The sequence below is a fragment of the Heterodontus francisci genome, chromosome 6, assembly GCF_036365525.1.
Source record: "Heterodontus francisci isolate sHetFra1 chromosome 6, sHetFra1.hap1, whole genome shotgun sequence".
Lineage (NCBI taxonomy): Eukaryota > Metazoa > Chordata > Chondrichthyes > Heterodontiformes > Heterodontidae > Heterodontus > Heterodontus francisci.
In genome coordinates, this window is record NC_090376.1 from 32,252,865 (window position 1) to 32,271,058 (window position 18,194).

Here is an 18,194-nt window from a genome sequence, read left to right on the forward strand (position 1 = left end):
AAACCTCAGCATGCAGTGACACTTGGTGTTTGCGTACTGGGGCTCTACGCACAGCCTGATGCAGGCGCACACAAAAGTGGTCATCAGGGCGAGGGTGACATTGGGTACATTTTTCCCGCCCTTATCCAGAGGTTTGAACATTGTGGCCCTCCGGACCCGGTCCATTTTAGATCTCCAGATAAAGAGGAAAATGGCTTGGGTGACCGCCACGGCGCAGGAGTGGGGTATGGGCCAGACCCGCGCCACATGCAGCAACAACATGAGCGCCTCGCACCTGATGACCAGGTTCTTACCCACAATGGAGATCGCTGCTCCCACATGCTCAGTTTATGGTGTACCCTGGCTACTCGCTCCTTCCAAGTTTTGGCACATTCCCCCGCCCTTCCAGACCATATCTCCAGCACCTTCAGGTAGTCTGACCGGACGGTGAAGGGGACAAAGGATTGGTCGGCCCAGTTCTCAAAGAACATGGCCTCACTCTTGCCATGGTTGACTTTGGCTCCCGAGGCCAGTTCGAACTGGTCGCAGATGCTCATCAGTCTGCGAACGGACAGGGGTCCGAGCAGAAGACGGCGACGTCGTCCATATACAGGGAGGCTTTTACCTGAGTGCCTCCTCTGCCTGGTATTGTTACCCCTCTTATGCCCACATCCTTCCTAATGGACTCAGCAAAAGGTTCGATACAGCAAACAACAAGACAGGGGAGAGAGGACAGCCCTGTCTGACTCCAGATTGGATCGGGAAACTTTCTGATTCCCATCCATTGATTGAGACTGCGGTACTGATGTTTGTGTAGAGCAGTTTGATCCAATTGCAAATTCCCTCCCCAAATCCCATTTTGTAGAGCACGTCCATCATGTATGTGTGTGATATCCTGTCAAAAGCCTTCTCCTGGTCCAAGCTGGTAAGGCAGGTGTCCACCTTCCTGTCCCGTACATAGGCGATCGTATCCCTGAGTAGCATGAGACTATCAGAGATCTTCCTGCCGGGTACAGTGCAGGTCTGGTCAGGGTGAATCACTAACTCCACAGCAGACCTGACCCGACTGGCGATGACTTGGGGGGAGCTTGCAGGTGGTGGTTTTCCCATGTGTTTGCTGCCCTTGTCCTTCTAGTTGGTAGAGGTCGTGGGTTTGGAAGGTGCTGTCTAAGGAGCCTTGGTGCATTGCTGCAGTGCATCTTGCAGAAGGTACACACTGCTGCCACTGTGTGTTGTTGGTGGAGGGAGTGAATGTTTAAGGTGATGATTGGAGTGTTTTTTCTGGATGGTGTTGAGCTTCTGGAGTGTTGTTGGAGCTGCATTCTTCAAGGCAAGTGGAGACTGTTCCATCACACTCCTGTATTATGCCTTGTAGATGGTGGACAGGCTTTGGGGAGTTAGGAGTTGAGTTACTCGCCGCAGAATCCCCAGCCTCTGACCTGTTCTTGTAGTCATAGTATTTTTGTGGCTGGTCCAGTTAAGTTTCTGATCAATGGTAACCCCCCAAGATGTTGATGGTGGGGGATTCAGTGATGTTAATGACATTTAACATCAAGGGGGGATGTTTAGATTCTCTCGTTGGAGATGATCTTGGCCTTGCACTTGTGGGGCGGCACATTGGTTAGCACCGCAGCCTCACAGCTCTAGCTCCAGCGACCCAGGTTTGGTTCTGGGTACTGCCTGTGCAGAGTTTGCAAGTTCTCCTTTTGATCGTGTGGGTTTTCTCCCACATGCCAAAGATTTGTGGGTTGATAGGTAAATTGACCATTGTAAAAATTGCCCCGAGTGTAGGTAGGTGGTAGGAGAATTGAGGGAAGGTGGGGATGTGAGATGGAAAATGGGATTATTGTAGGATTAGTATAAATGGGTGGTTGATGGTCGGCATGGACTCATTGGGCCAAAGGGCCTGTTTCGGTGCTGTAAGTCTCTATGAATATTACTTGCCACGTATCAACCCAAGCCTAAATGTGGTCCAGTCATGCTGCATGTGGTCACAGGCCGCTTCAGTATTTGAGGAGTTGTGAATGGTACTGAATATTGCGCAGTCTTCAGCAAACATCCTCACTTCTGACCTTATGATGGAGGGAAGGTCACTTCACTGATGAAGCATCTGAAGCTGGTTGGGCCTAGGTCACTACCCTGAAGAACTCCTGCAGCAATGTTCTGGAGCAGACATGATTGACCTCCAACAACCATGCCCATCTTCCTTTGTGCCAGGTATGACTCCAACCAGTGGAGAGTTTTCCCCTGATTTCCATTAACTCCAGTTTTGCTAGGGCTCCTTGATGCCACATTGGGTCAAATGCTGCCTTGATATCAAGGAAGTCACTCTCACCTCATCTCTTTAATTTAGCTCTTTTGTCCATGTTTGAACCAAGGCTGTAATGAGATCTGGAGCTGAGTAGCCCTGGCAGAACCCAAACTGAGCATTGATGAACCAGGGTTCAGATGAAAGGTCGCAGAACTGAAACGTTAACGTTGTTTCTGTCTCCACAGATGCTGCCAGACCTGCTGTCTATTTGCAGCACTTTCTGTTTTTGTTTCAGATTTCCAGCATCTTCAGTATTTTGCTCTTATTATATCAGTGAACAGGTTATTACTGAGTAAGTGCTGCTTGATAGATACCTTCCATCACTTTGCTGATGATTGAGAGTAGATTGAGGGGGTGGTAATTGGCCGGATTGGATTTGTCCTGCTTTTTATGGACAGGTCATATCTGGGCAATTTTCCACATTGTCGTGTAGATGCCAGTGTTGTAGCTGTACTGGAATAGCCTGGTTAGAGGTTCCGCTGGTTCTGGAGCACAAGTCTTCAGCACCACAAACTGGGATGGTTCCATTTACTAATAGCATGTGCAAGAGGGCTATCCCCACAAGCGAGAATTAGGAGCAGTGTTACACCTATAAATATTTACAGTTTGCGTCTGTCAAACTATTAGCATTAACAAGCATGGCATCAGCCCCCTATCCCTGGAAGCCCCACTGTAAAGGATCAAACTGATTGATAAGCAGAGCAGTGGGAAAGGCTAGTTAAAACAGGAGAAGAAACAGGGGCGGCACAGTGGCGCAGTGGTTAGCACCGCAGCCTCACAGCTCCAGCGACCTGGGTTCAATTCTGGGTACTGCCTGTGTGGAGTTTGCAAGTTCTCCCTGTGTCTACGTGGGTTTCCTCCGGGTGCTCCGGTTTCCTCCCACATGCCAAAGACTTGCAGGTTGATAGGTTAATTGGCCATTATAAATTGCCCCTAGTATAGGTAGGTGGTAGGGAAATATAGGGACAGGTGGGGATGTGGTAGGAATATGGGATTAGTGTGGGATTAGTATAAATGGGTGGTTGATGGTCGGCACAGACTCGGTGGGCCGAAGGGCCTGTTTCAGTGCTGTATCTCTAAACTAAACTAAACTAAACAATCACTATTGGTTAACAGCAAAGGAATTGCTGGTTATTAAGGGAACAGACAAGTTGCGACGTGAACTGACTGAGAAAGGAATAGATCATTTGATAAAGGAGAGGCTAGTTTACAGGAGGTGGGGGCAGACTGGTTAATAAGAGGACAGGTCAATTGATAAGAGAGCTTTTAGTAGGTTAGGGCCTGTTGAAAACTAATTTGAACTTTACAATCCATTGAAAAGCTCTCCTCTGAATGTGGCTTCTTGCCTGTCCTCAGAAGGACATTAATTCAGCTGTGCACGGGGTAAGATATTTTCTTTAAAAAGAACAATATGGCTAGTGCAATGTGTGAAATGTGCCCGCTGGACATTTCACTTATAAAGGCCATTCATTATACCCATGAGGTTAAAACATTTTTGCAGACGCTGTTGAATTCTAATCTGTGCACATCAGCCCTGAAGAAAATCATGCCCCTTCTACCCAATTTTTAATGCAGATAGTTAATTCGAATTCGAGCCTACTCTACCGACTGCAAAACTAAAAGAGAAATGAAGTTGGCCAGAAGCATTTTGGCATGTTTCAGCACTTGGGTTTTGCACTGTGTCGCTGTCATTTATCCATATAGTAGCCTCATTAATCATTACAAGAGCAAGAACCCATGACTCACTGTGATTTGAATGTTCCAAAGATATTTCAATCTGTTGATGTACCAAGAAAATGTTCCCTGAAGTATTTCACTTGGTTCACAACAATAAAAAATTTACACTTTAATTGCCATTAATTTTTAAGAATGGTGTTTTTGGGTCACACATTTCTTTTCAATCTTGCACCAATGACATGATTTTCAAGACCTGCACTTGTTGGGAATAATTCTGTTTGATTTATGGATGGGACATCGAACAGAGGAAGATTTTCCGAAGGCTCACTATGGGCTTTGTGGCTACATTCGGTGCTGCTGTGCAGTGAAGAAAAAGAGAGAGAGAGAGAGGGAAAAAGTCAAATTTATTCAATTATTTCAAAAACTCTAAGATCTTTTAGGAACAGGAATAGACTATTAAGGCTACAAGCCTGTCCTTTTTCTCTTCTGGTATCTCACATTTTTTAAACAGCCTAAAAATAGAACTGTACCTTAAGAGATCATAGTTAGCTGATAGCTGTCAGGCCAGTGCATAACTGAGTACTGAAACTTTCCCAGCCCCACCAGCTTTCCCTTCGAGGCAATGAAGAAGTTAATAGAAATACTGTCACCTGGAGCAGAAATTGGAGGCGCACGCATTCTGGGGAATACACATCATTAGATTAATGTGTCTGCTTCAAGGTTACAGAGAGGAACCTTATAATTCTCAGCTTGTTCTGCTACTTTTCCATTTGTCTGAGGTGAACACAATAAAGAGATATGGTGAGATACCAAGCTTTGATATTTTGAAATTAATTGGTGTTTAATCACTGATGGGGTATTGTACAATTTATAACAAACACCAATCTCAAATAAAGTTAAAGTGCTCGTAAATAAAAATTACACTTCAGTCGTACTGAAGTACTGTGATAATAAGATAATTGGCCAAAGAACCCGGGTTGATGATGAAGATCTATTTTTTACACAGTGAGTTGTTATGAGCTGGAATGCATTGCCTGAAAGGGTGGTGGAAGTAGATTCAATAGCAACTTTCAAAAGGAAATTGGTATTTACTTACAAAGGAACAATTTGCAGGGATGTAGGGAGAGAGTAGGGCAATGGGACTAATTGGATAGGTTATTTCGAAGACACAGTACAGGCACAATGATCCGAATGGCCTCCTTCCAGGATGTAAGATGCTTTGTAACGTAGTTCTGATGTGCCACACAACTTGCATTACTGAGCATTCCTCATATATAGGATGTGCTTTACATTAAGGAGGAAAAACAGTGGATGGCATGCAGAAAAGAAACAGGTACAACAGAGAGAGTTAGTTTGGGAAGGGCTGGAAACCGAATTAAATAGCAGGGTTTTGAGGAAGGTCTTGAAAGCAGAGGAGGAAGTGGCACAGTAGAAATAACTAAGCAGGAAGAGAAGCTACTGGAGGTGAGACAACTCCCACATTCAACAGGTAAGATTGGAATGAGGAGGGAGCATTACCATGGGATGGATTGCAGAGAAGAGATGTTGGCAGATGGTAGTATGGAGCATGAAGCTATTGAGGAGCTGAGGAGGAACAGAGAGCCATGATTGTAGTTGCACAGAATGAAATTTGTGACTCAGACCATTTCAACTTCAGAATTGTGACGGGGCAGAAGCCGGATTAGAGGATTTTGAACAGGAAATAGTGGGAGACAGCATGGTTTTGAGGCAACAACATGTTCCAAGGCTGCGGAAAGCAACTAAAGGATGGAGAAAGAGTGTTACTTGGAGAAAATGGATGTGTTAAAGTTGGATGTCTTGAGGCAGTGAGGTAATTAAAGTGGTCAGATGAAAAGGAAAACTTGACAATGTTGGCAAACATGTAACTTAGAAGGTGAAGTTATAGAACATACTCCATAACGGCAGTTCTCCATACTTTTGAGGTTTTAGCTGTATTCAAGCTATTGTAAAGAGATACTGAGCGAAGCCCAGAGACTTCCCCTGTAGGGAGACACAGAGAATTCAAGGGAATGTCTCCCAGGCTGCTCTTGAACACATGCTGATTGCCAGTTACAGAGTGGCATTGGCTGAGCCCTGGAACAGATTGCTTACTGTATCGTCCAAGAATAATGTCTGAAGAGGGGAATGCAGTAAACATCTTACAGATCAGCAAGAGTGACTATACAAGGACATAAAAGCTGGGATTTTAGCATAGTGTTAAAAATAACATTAAAAGTAAGCTCCAGTATAAATTGTCTCAGCCATTTTATGTTGGACTTTACAGCAGCTGTTATTTTTAACACTGGGTTACTGCGGTGATATAAATAACATCAATTAACTCAATAGTTAAGGAAAACCAAAGAAAGCTTGCTGGTGAGCAGAAACAGACATGTTCAGTGCTAGCACTTAACTGACAAATCTTCAAGCACCGAGGGAGAAATAAACTGTTCTCCTGTTGTCCTGGTACCAATTACTTCCAAATCAGTTTGCAGACGACACTAAGATTGGTGGAGTAGCAGATAGTGAAGGGGACTGTCAGAGAATACAGCAGAATATAAATAGATTGGAGAGTTGGGCAGAGAAATGGCAGATGGAGTTCAATCAGGGCAAATGCGAGGTGATGCATTTTGGAAGATCCAATTCAAGAGTGAACTATACAGTAAATGGAAAAGTCCTGGGGAAAATTGATGTACAGAGAGATTTGGGTGTTCAGGTCCATTGTTCCCTGAAGGTGGCAACGCAGGTCAATAGAGTGGTCAAGAAGGCATACGGCATGCTTTCCTTCATCGGACGGGGTATTGAGTACAAGGGTTGGCAGGTCATGTTACAGTTGTATATGACTTTGGTTCGGCCACATTTGGAATACTGCGTGCAGTTCTGGTCGCCACATTACCAAAAGGATGTAGATGCTTTGGAGAGGGTGCAGAGGAGGTTCACCAGGATGTTGCCTGGTATGGAGGGCGCTAGCTATGAAGAGAGGTTGAGCAGATTAGGATTATTTTCATTAGAAAGACGGAGGTTGAGGGGGGACCTGATTGAGGTGTACAAAATCATGAGAGGTATAGACAGGGTGGATAGCAAGAAGCTTTTTCCCAGAGTGGGGGGATTCAATTACTAGAGGTCACGAGTTCAAAGTGAGAGGGGAAAAGTTTAGGGGGGATATGCGTGGAAAGTTCTTTACGCAGAGGGTGGTGGGTGCCTGGAACGCGTTGCCAGCGGAGGTGGTAGACGCGGGCACGATAGCGTCTTTTAAGATGTATCTAGACAGATACATGAATGGGCAGGAAGCAAAGAGATACAGACCCTTAGAAAATAGGCGTCATGTTTAGATAGAGGATCTGGATCGGCGCAGGCTTGGAGGGCCGAAGGGCCTGTTCCTGTGCTGTAATTTTCTTTGTTCTTTGTTCTTTTGTTCGTATTACCAACACAATGGATATATGCACTTCTGATCCGTCATCAACAAGTTGCTATTACATTATTTATTTTTCCGTAAAAAGTAACTTTTTACGAATGGCGGTAGCGTGTGCTAAATTTATAATCAGGAATTCACCTCCACTTCTACAAATACCCTCTTAATTGGCTGTTTCCACAGTAATGATATTTTTGCAAGCTGAGCATGTCAGCAAAAAGTATTACTGCAAAGATGCTAGTGCAGGAAAGTGCTCAAATCTTTGGGGGTGAAACATTGACAATAGTTCAGACAACCTAACAGCGTCACTCACTATGAAGCCTGCTGATAAGGGCTAGAGAGGAGGATGCTTCCCCACAGCATACTGAATTGAATTAGTTTGTCACTGCTGCTTAAAGTAGTGTGTCTAAAGTGGCTTGCGTATCATATATACAGGGACTGATTATAGTCTTACAATGAATCCCCTCTTGGAATTCCCGGCACACTTCAGCACAGATGGTGCAATCATTTAAAAATGATCAATGGGAGTTCCCTTGGTTTTTTGGGTCAATTTTGTGCTGATCAAGGTGAGAGATTTCACGCACCCAAAGTCAGCATTGAGCAGTACCAGGTATAAAACAGGGTGCATTTAGACTGCACTAACTGGGTTTGTTGCCTGATACTTCAATTCTGTTGCCCAGAAGAGAACTCTGCACAAGTGTGCTTGCACTTTATCTGGAGTTAAATATTAAAGGGCCGAAGATTGTGGCCATCTTGGTGGACTCCCAACATAACTTTGGCAGGTGTGCACCAAAATGGTTGGAGACTATGGCCAGAAAATTCCTCTGAGTTGTTCCCATTCTGCTGGTGGAGTGGGAGCAGCACCGAGGAATTTCCCAGCCTAGGATGGGATTCAGAGAGGCTGGAAATCCTGCTCAGCCTAGTAAAGAGCAGACCCTCCACCTGCCCCTTACAAGTCTAGCAACATAAGGAGGTGAAGTGCAGAACATTTTGAACATTGGAGTTTCCATGCCCTGGCCTATTCAAATACTTGGCATATGTCTTGCCAAGCTACATCTGGCATTAGTGAGGCTCATCTTAGGGTCCAGGGTGGTATTGCAGCCTGGACCCTCAGAGATAAACAGGTAAAAAGAGCCCCCATTCTCTGAAGATTTTAATTAACGGAAGATAGATTTAAAGGGGGACCCAAGGAAACTTCGAACACAGTTGACATCTGGTTTTGCTTTGGCTACGCCAATCCAAAGCAACGAATCTCCTCTTGGAAAACTGATCTATCAATCCTGTGAGGGTAACTTTGTGCTGAAACCTAAGGGTACTGAATTGAGATCGTGCATTTAATTTGCATAGACACTTAGAGCAGAATTTTGTTCCATCAAAGTGGATAGAGTCAAATCCAGTTCCCAGATATCTCCTTTGATGTCATTGTTTCTAACAAACTTGCTGGGTGACAATTTCACTAATTGCCAATGTCCAACCATTTTGTTTTGATTGTCCTGTCACTTGATGGTCTGAAGCTTGGCAGCATCAATGCAAATGGAGTGAGGTGCATCACGTAACAGGTACTAGTTATGATGAGCGTATTTATGCTGTGTGCTGTTGGGTTTTCAGTATGGTATCGATATTACAGTGCGTATTTATCCCCCAGTTTAAATGTTTAACCAATACATTTATCCTTTTTATTCACCAGGTCTGCTGATTGGCTCGGGTTGTGCCCTTTATCCCCTGGGTTGGAATAGTGAAGAGGTGCAGCAGACCTGCAGCAATCTCTCAGATCAGTTCGAGCTAGGTAAGAAGACTGAACTTCCAGTCAGAGAGTCTTTGCATAGCTATAAACCATTTTCAAATCCCATTGCATGTTGGGGTCAAAATATAGGCGACATTTATTTCTCTGAAATCATAGCTGTTTTCTGGGAGGATTCATAGGAGTAAGTTTTTGCCCACAAAGAATGCAGATTGGAAATGTGAAAGGAACTCCCACCGACATGATTTTCTATTCTTTAAAAATTGTGATTGTTACATACCCAAGGTCCCGTTATGTACTCCTGACAGGCAAAGCTATGTTCGGAGTACCGTGATGGGGATTGACCCAGTGGTGAGGTGACAAGATGCTCCCACACATACCCTGGTTTCCAGTTACTGACCAGCACTGGCTGAGCCCAGGGCTTGGCTCACCTGCCTGATCTCTCACCCAGGAACACTTTGTGAGTGAACAATGAGGCAACAAACACCCCAACAAATCTGGACTTTAACGTTAGTGGGTCCAAGATATGTTTAATTCTTCAGCTAATCTACCTTGAATAGAGTACAGTAGAACTTTTCCAAATGGAGGATTTAATTAGTAGCATGTCTGGATTGCCTAAACTTACCAATTATATGGGAGGTCATGATATGAGTAGGTGTGGTAACAAAACAATTACAAAATATTCCTGGTTAGTTAGTGCTTCTTGACTATGATTTATCTGTTATGAAGATTGCATTAGTTAAACTAAAACTTGAACCGAGTTGATAGTCTAGAATGTGTTCCTTATTGGGAAGAAAGAACTCACATTTATATACATCCTTAGGATATCTGAAAGAAATACACAGATAATTAATTGATTTTAAAATGTAGGCACTATTATTATGTACGCAAATGGGCCAGCCAAATTTTACACTGCGCTTCCACAAACAGCAATGAGATGAATGGCTCCTCTTCCCATCCTCACACCATCACCTCAGGAGTCCGCCACTCCTCTTCCTTATCCACATGCTGCACCTTAGTTAAATCTGAGACATGGGGTCAACTTCAACACGTACACCAACAATACCCAGCCCTATGTTATATCCATCTCTCTTGACCCCTTCATTGCCTCTGTAGGGTCAGACTGTTTATCAGATTTCCAGTCTTGGTTGAGGCACAATATCTTGCTTCCAAAGACTGAGAAGACTGAAGCTGTCCACTTGCTACTGACTTCATTCCCTCCTATCTCAGACTGCACAAGACTGTTTGCAGCATATTCAGCCCTGAACTGAGCTTCCACCCCATATCCTCTCCATCACAAAGTGTGTCAACTTTCACCTCTTCAAACATCACCTGATTCTATCTCCATCTCAGTTCATCTACCACTGAAACCCTCATTGATGCCTGACTATAGTAATCTACTGCTCTCCTGACTGGTCACCCAACCTCCACTCTCCCTATGCTTTAGTTTATCCAAAGTTCTGCTGCCCTATCCTGTACTTACTCCCATCTTTCCATCAGCCACGTCCTTTGCTACATACATACGAACATATGAACTAGGAGCAGGAGTAGGCTATTCGGTCCCTCGAGCCTGCTCAGCCATTCTGTAAGATCATGGCTGATCTGTTTGTGGACACAACTCCACTTTCCTGCCTACCCCTGATACCCTTTAACTCCCTTGTTTTTTCAAGAAACTGTCTACCTCTGCCTTAAAAACATTCAATGACCCCTACCTACTGCTCTCCAGGAAAGAGAGTTCCACAGACTCACAACCCTCTGAGAGAAAAAATTTCTCCTCATCTCTGTCTTAAATGGGAGACCCCTTATTTTTAAATTGTGCCCCCTAGTTTTAGTCTCTCCCACCAGGGGAAACATCCTTTCAACATCCACCCTGTCAAGTTCCCTCAGGATCTTATCTGTTTCAATAAGATCACCTCTCATACTTCAAAACTCCAATGAATACAGATCCAACCTGTCCAACCTTTCCTCATAAAATAACCCTCTCATCCCAGGAGTCAGTCAAGTGAACCTTCTCTGAACTGTTTCAAATGCAATTATATCATTTCTTAAGTAGGGAGACCAAAACTGTACATAATACTCTCGATGTGATCTCACCAATGCCCTGTACAACTCTAGCAAAACATCTCTATTTTTATATTCCATTCCCCTTGCAATAAACGACAACATTGGATTTGCCTTCTTAATCACTTGCTGTACTGGCATGCTAACTTTTTGTGTATCGTGTACTAGGGCACCCAGATCCCTCTGCATCTCAGAGTTCTGCAATCTCTCTCCATTTAAATAATATGTTGCTATTCTATTGTTTCAGCCAAAGTGGACAAGTTCACATTTTCCCACATTATACTCCATCTGCCATATCTTTGCGCATTCACTTAACCTATCTATATCTCTTTGTAGACTCCTTATGTCCTCTTCACAACTTTCTATCCTACCTATCTTTGTGTCATCAGAAAATTTAGCAACCATACATTCTGTCCCCTCATCCAAGTCATTGATATAGATTGTAAATTGTTGAGGCCCCAGTACTGATCCCTGTGGCACTCCACTAGTTACAGCTTGCCAACCCGAAAACGACCCATTTATGCCTACTCTCTGTTTCCTGTTAGCTAACCAATCCTCTATCCATGCTAATATGTTACCCCTACACCATGGGCTCTTATTTTGTTTAGTAACCTTTGATGTGGTACCTTATCAAATGCCTCCTGGAAATCCAAGTACACCACATCCACAGGGTCCCCTTTATCCACGTTGCTTGTTACCTCTCAAAGAACTCCAGTAAATTAGTTCAACATGATTCCTCTTTCACAAAACCATGTTGACTCTGCCTGATTGCATTGAGATATTCTAAATGGCCTAAATTGCTGACATACATTGGCTCGCAGTTTCCCTAGTGTCTAAAATTTTATGTTCTTATTCATGTGTTTAAATCCAATCACACCCCTTCTTACCTCTGTCATCTCCTCCAGCCCTACAACCACTCTCTGTTCCTCTGAATTCAGTCTTCTGTGCATGCCTTCTCACTTTATCCTACCAATAGCTGCTGTCCATCAATTGACAAGGTCCCATGCTCTGAAATTCCACCCCTGAACATTTCTAGCTATTCACCTCCAGTGCCTCCTTTTAAAACCCTCCTTAAATCCCATCTCTTTGACCAAGCTTTTGGTTATCTTCTGCTAATACCTCCTTTGGTCCATTTTTTCTATATCTTCTCCTAGGATGTTTTTCTACTTTAAAGGCACTATTTAAATGAAAATAGTTGCTGTTGTTGAATGATCAATTAAGCTATTTTGGTGGTATTGCTTGAGGGATGAATTTTGGCCAGGGTATCGGAACAGCAAAAAATTGAAATGAATTGAATTGGCAGGCCAAGCCTTCACATAAGATTGGATCAAAAACACTTCCAACAATATAGCACTCGCTTAATGGAGCACTGAAGTGTTAGACTAGTTTGTAGGTTCCTGGGGTAGAACTAGGCTACACTGCTTTCTGGTTCAGAGGTGAGTCATATAACTGAGCCAAGCTGACACTAATACTTATTAGAAGCTCCTCTTGTTAGTTCCTTGATCTGGAATGTTAACCTTTAACACACCGTGGGTGAGTTCATTGCTATTCAGCTTCCAGGGGCCACCAGTGAGTTCATTTGCCCAGCTGCAACCTTTCCTGTTTTTCCTCATGGTAATGTAATGCAAGATTGCTTAACACAATCATATTAATGCCTCTATCTGCTATTTTAACAAAGGGATTAGCCTATGTAAAATAAAGAGTAACCTCTTCCATTAGGACAACAGAGAAGAACTTGATGTGAGTGTGCTAAGTATTTGTACAATAATGTTTCCAACAGTAATTTGTAGGCTCCAGTTTCCCTACCTATGAGGAAGTGTTTGGCCTCTCCCTCACTCTGCACTTATCCAGGATTCTGTGTCTGTGACTGGGAACTTAGCATGTGACAAGCCCCATGGTTCTCTGGAAAGCTCAGTTCTGTGGGCAGACCTTGAAATAGGAGTTTTAAAAAGTCCATGAAGAACATGTCAGCTGTGGCTGTTTTAGAAGGTGTACATCTTTAACTAGAAAGCTGAATGTGAAGCAAAGCGACAATACTCAAATTAACACAGTTTTTATTTATTTGTAGGTACATGTCAGTTGGGATGGGCCTATTACTGTACTGGAGGAGGTGCAGCGGCTGCAATGCTTCTCTGCACTTGGCTCGCTTGCTTTGCTGGCAAAAAACAGAAACAGTATCCATACTGAAACCCCAAATAAGGACAAAGAAACAGCTCTGAGCAAGAGAGCTGTGGAGGAGTAACATCACAGGCAAAACATTTTATGGAACTTTTCCAATGCTTCCTCACTGAATTTGCTCCTAATCGCATTCAAAATCTGAAATGAGAAGATTGCAAACTGAAAAATGAATCTGAACAAAAGACATATGGTCTGGATTTATGATTTTTTTTTTCTTTTAAGTGTTTGTTTCTAGGATATATAGTGTCAAAGCCTTTTAAATCATTAAAGAGGAAGGAAAGTCTTGGACAAGTCCTCTTTGTTCAAAGTGCTCCCTACTCAAGCCGCCCTCATTTTATAGAATAGGCGCGCCGTAAATATCGTTGATGCTTCAGAATAAATGGAAATCCTGGGTGAAGATGTTCCTGCTTGCTCGGCCATTCATCATTGACATCATTGATGGGGAGCATCCTGGAATGGCTCCATAGCAAAGAGTGGGGCGGGACAGGAAGATGAATTGATTACAAAGCAGCCAGTCGCTTGTTTTCCTGGGGCTGGTGGCTCTGGGGCACCTCTTAAGCTGGTTTGAAGTCATGCCTTCTGTTGTTCACTTTAGAGCAGCTTTGGAAGTTACAGGGAATGCTCTTTGCTCACGAGGAGTCAAGTTCCAGGCCAGCAATAATCATACTTTTTGTTTTAAAGCAAAATGTTTATGGTGAGTATTATTTTCTTCTGCAAAAGATGGAACACTTTGAATGAAAAGCACTCCCCTTGGGCCTTTCTTCACCTTTTAAGTAAGGTTTTTCAAAGGACCAATTTACTAGTAAAATCTTTTTTTTACATATATGTACATAATTATATATCTAATTGTATATACATACACACACATTTCCATTTTGGAAAAAGAATGTGTGTTTATAATTTGGTGGCAATGTTGAAGGCTAGTAAATGTACTTAATAGCAGTATTTTATATTGTGCATCATAGTATCACATCAGGGTAGATTGTATTCAACACATGTACACTTCAGTATATAGATTCATATGGTACAAATTTGTGTCAGTGTTATGTTATTACACTATACAGGTAACAGCTACTTTCTATGCAGATATTTAACGCGACATGAAATCCTGTGACATTGCTCACAAGTCGTGGGAGTCCGTTGCCAGCGTTCGCCAGAGCTGGCGGGCAGCCATAAAGATGGGGCTAAAATGTGGCGAGTGGAAGAGACTTAGTAGTTGGCAGGAAAAAAGACAGAGGCGCAAGGGGAGAGCCAACTGTGTAACAGCCCCGACAAACAAATTTTTCTGCAGCACCTGTGGAAGAGCCTGTCACTCTAGAATTGGCCTTTATAGCCACTCCAGGCACTGCTTCACAAACCACTGATCACCTCCAGGCGCGTATCCATTGTCTCTCGAGATAAGGAGGCCAAAGAGATTTAACAAGTCCTCTGAACAGCAAAAAGACAGAAGATTTGAACCTGGATTCTCCTCTTCCTGCCAGAGGAGGACTTCCACCCAATGCTCCAATCATGTCATGAATCCAACCCAATTTCCTGGGTCAGGGGTCATTATGTCTTCAGGATTGGCTCCTGGTGGCATCTCTATCAGCAAGTGGGAGCCACTCCCGCCCCTTTACCACCGCAAAGGAGGAAAATTCCTGTGGTTCGGAAATGAGACCGCCTCTGCAGCACCAGCAAATGTGTAGGCAAGGTTAAAGGAGCCACAGAGATCTGAGGTACATTTTACTGTTCGGCCTCAGACTGAGCTATGTCCTTACAAAGGTAGGGGTATGTAGCCTAATTGGAAGGAGAGACAGGCACCCAGTAAGGGGCACTTTCCCCCAAAAAGAGTGATGGGGTGAGGGAGAGCTGCTGACCCAGGGATTATTGCCACCCCACTTCTGGTGCTCCCTGAGGTGACTGAAGCTGTGGCAAAAGTCAGGACCCAACGCTTCCTGCCATAATCTACCTGCAAAGGGCAGGATTAGAGAAGTCGTCATGGTGGGGCACCTGGAGGAAAATCCAGGTTGGGGCAGAGAGGCAGTGGTACTCCTCACTGCCTCATTTTTCCACTAGTTCCTTCCCCCAATATCCCACCTGATTGGGAACATAGGAAAATCCAGGCCTTTTGTCTACTTATGACTTCAATGACCAAAAATTACATTTCTGCTGACTAGGTAGAAGTCATGAGTGCATCAATAGTTGACTAAGTGGGCATGTAATAGAGAATGCATGTTGAGACAGCAAAATGCATCTGATATTATGTCCACCTTAAACTCCTCAAGACAAATCTCCACACTCTCAATTCCACTCTGAGATCCCTCTTATCTCTACTACCTGGGGTCTCCACCTCAATTCTAGCCTCAGCCTGGGATTGTAAACTCATCCTCAAACACATAGCAGTTGTAGTGCACAAATATACCTATCTTGAACTTGCAAAACAACTTATAGAAAACATGATACAATGTGCTATTCCTCCTTGCTGCTAAGTTCACTTGTTTCAGTTGGATGGTCTTGACGGTTCTGAGAAATTTGGTCTCAGCACTACTCTGTCATTGGTAAATAAACCATAAATTCACCAGTTTTCCAGGTCGTCAGATCCAATAGACCAAACCCATGGCATAAAACAAACCACAAACGGAAGCAGGTTCACATTTAAATTTACAGTTACAGGTGAGATGCAATGATGATATGTTTACCAGGCAGGAATGACCTGGCTCATAGGTGTGAAGGTCAGGAATCACCCCCTTTGCCAGGACAGTTCAAACTACGTTTGGACTAAAAACATAAACTGGACAGCCTGCAGGCCCAATTCAAATTTCATGCTCACACCAAATTAGAATTTGGATCCAAAGACGAGAGCCAATGACTGGCATTTGTACCTTTGAGAAATGTCAAAAAAATATTTGTGCCACCAACCTCTCATACTTGTCAAATTGAAAATCTGAATGTGCTGCAAATCCAAATTGTTCTAATCCAAATCAAATTTCTGCATATCATCAAAAAATCAAATGTGAACTGAGATCACATGTAGATTAGTTAGTGCCACTGTAATATTTAAACTGAATAATGCAAAGTTTTGGTTCCAAAAAGTTGAAGAGCAAAATAGTAGAGTTAGAATTTGAAACGTGTGTTGACTGAGGGTGGGCATGGCAGACGTTTTATCGATCACAATTAAAAACATGCCTTCGAAGCACAATGTCAAACGAATATCAAAATATACGTGGCCTAAAAACTGTTAGTGCGGTTGTTGAGGTCGTTCTAAAATCCTGAGTCCCAAAACTTATCAACAGCCTGGAACAAAAGCCAGCTGATTAAACATTTATAGGAATACTTAATATAGATGCTAAATCTGTCAGTGTTCAAAATGGTCCCCATTCCCCAAAATAGATTGATGATTTATAATGTCTTAATAGCATTAATTGAAGGTACTTAGCTTTGCTTACATTATGCTATCCTTCAGATATCTCCCACATCTCAACTTGTGATGCAGGTGAAAGCTTCAATGTTACATTATGCAACTGCCTCTCAATTACTTTACTAAGTAATTATAGAGTAATTCATTTCAAAAAATTTAAGGTCCCTTCAGACAGGTGGAAGTGCAGGGAACAGCACTGAATGCAGTAGATCATAGAATTTAGGTCATCACCAGCAACTTGTTTTAGATGTAGCATGGATCCCAGAAGACTGCAGAATTAGAGATTGAGGGTTTAAAGCAATGGGAAGTTCATTTATGCAGGATTTTTACTTAATAAAGACTGGGAATTAGGTGCAGTGAAACTTCCTTCAACAAGGATTTCAGATGCTATATTCTGTGAATTGAAGCATCTGCTCATGAGGATGTTGAATTAAGTGAGGGTGGTGTTTAACTTCGATTGACTTCAAACGAGAGGAAAACCAGTGTATAACAGATGGGTGATCCTTTAACGCCTATATTGTATCCTCATTGAAGTTTAATTTTATCCCCAGTACCTTCTGGAATCCCATCTGCAGACTGTTGCCAGAATTCTAACATTTACAAAAGTGACATGTCCCAAAATTTGCAGGATGGAGTGGTGTATGCTACTTTAAAGCTCTGATGAACCGTGGCATGAAGTTATGGGATGAGAAATCTCAGCTGAAGCATGCTTACTCATGCATTGCCAATCTCAGCCATGCCACATATAGAGCGAAGGCAAAATGTTTTATTTGGGGAGCAGTGGAGGTCTGTTAATTAGAGAAGCAGTCAAGATTAACCCAATTCTGATCAGCTGCTGGTGGCTGGAGAGTGGCCAGTGGGGCGGGAGCGAGTAGCTGGGTGGGGGGGGGGGAAGCAGGCGGGGGGGAACAAGTGGCTGAGGGAAGGCAGCAGTGTGGCGGAGATCGAACAGGGTGAAGTGGCAATTGAAGCAGGGATGGTGGGAGGGAGCAGGGTGGTACTGTTGGTTCGGGTGAATGGAGATGGCTATCGACGGGTGAGGACATCATTGTGTGGTGTCGTCATGCATGCATTCATACTGGCAGGCTGGCAAATGTTCTCACACACTGATGGCGTCTGTGATCGCTCTGCGTTGTCAGGAGTCAATTTGGTAGACGAAAGTCTGGGAGCAGGTTGACTATCTTTGGCTGTAGTTACCCTATGGCTTGGTGTGAGCTGAAAAGGAGAGAACAAATTAACTTAAACAGAACGGGTGTGTACCTCACATACCAAAGAGTCAACATGGTCTTACCCTCTACTGTCCTCTACTGGTCAGTTTAGATACTGTTGTAGGATGGGATTGTTCTGCAAACTGAGCAAGATTAGCTGTCCTTTTGTAGTCCTACATATACATGCTACTATTACATGCACATATATAGAAGTAGGTTTAAAATAAAATTCT

The 18,194-nt window shown here is 43.3% G+C and overlaps 1 protein-coding gene across 1 annotated transcript in view; it reads left to right on the forward strand.

The window, feature by feature from the left end:
• LOC137371231 (lipoma HMGIC fusion partner-like) overlaps positions 1 to 17,616 on the forward strand; it is a 184,209-nt gene extending 166,593 nt beyond the window's left edge. The window contains exons 3-4 of the mRNA XM_068033440.1: positions 9,064 to 9,162; positions 13,247 to 17,616. Of these exons, the coding sequence (XP_067889541.1) occupies positions 9,064 to 9,162; positions 13,247 to 13,365 (218 nt within the window). The 3' untranslated portion in view covers positions 13,366 to 17,616. The remainder of the gene's footprint in view (positions 1 to 9,063; positions 9,163 to 13,246) is intronic.
• The last annotated feature ends 578 nt before the right edge of the window (positions 17,617 to 18,194 follow it).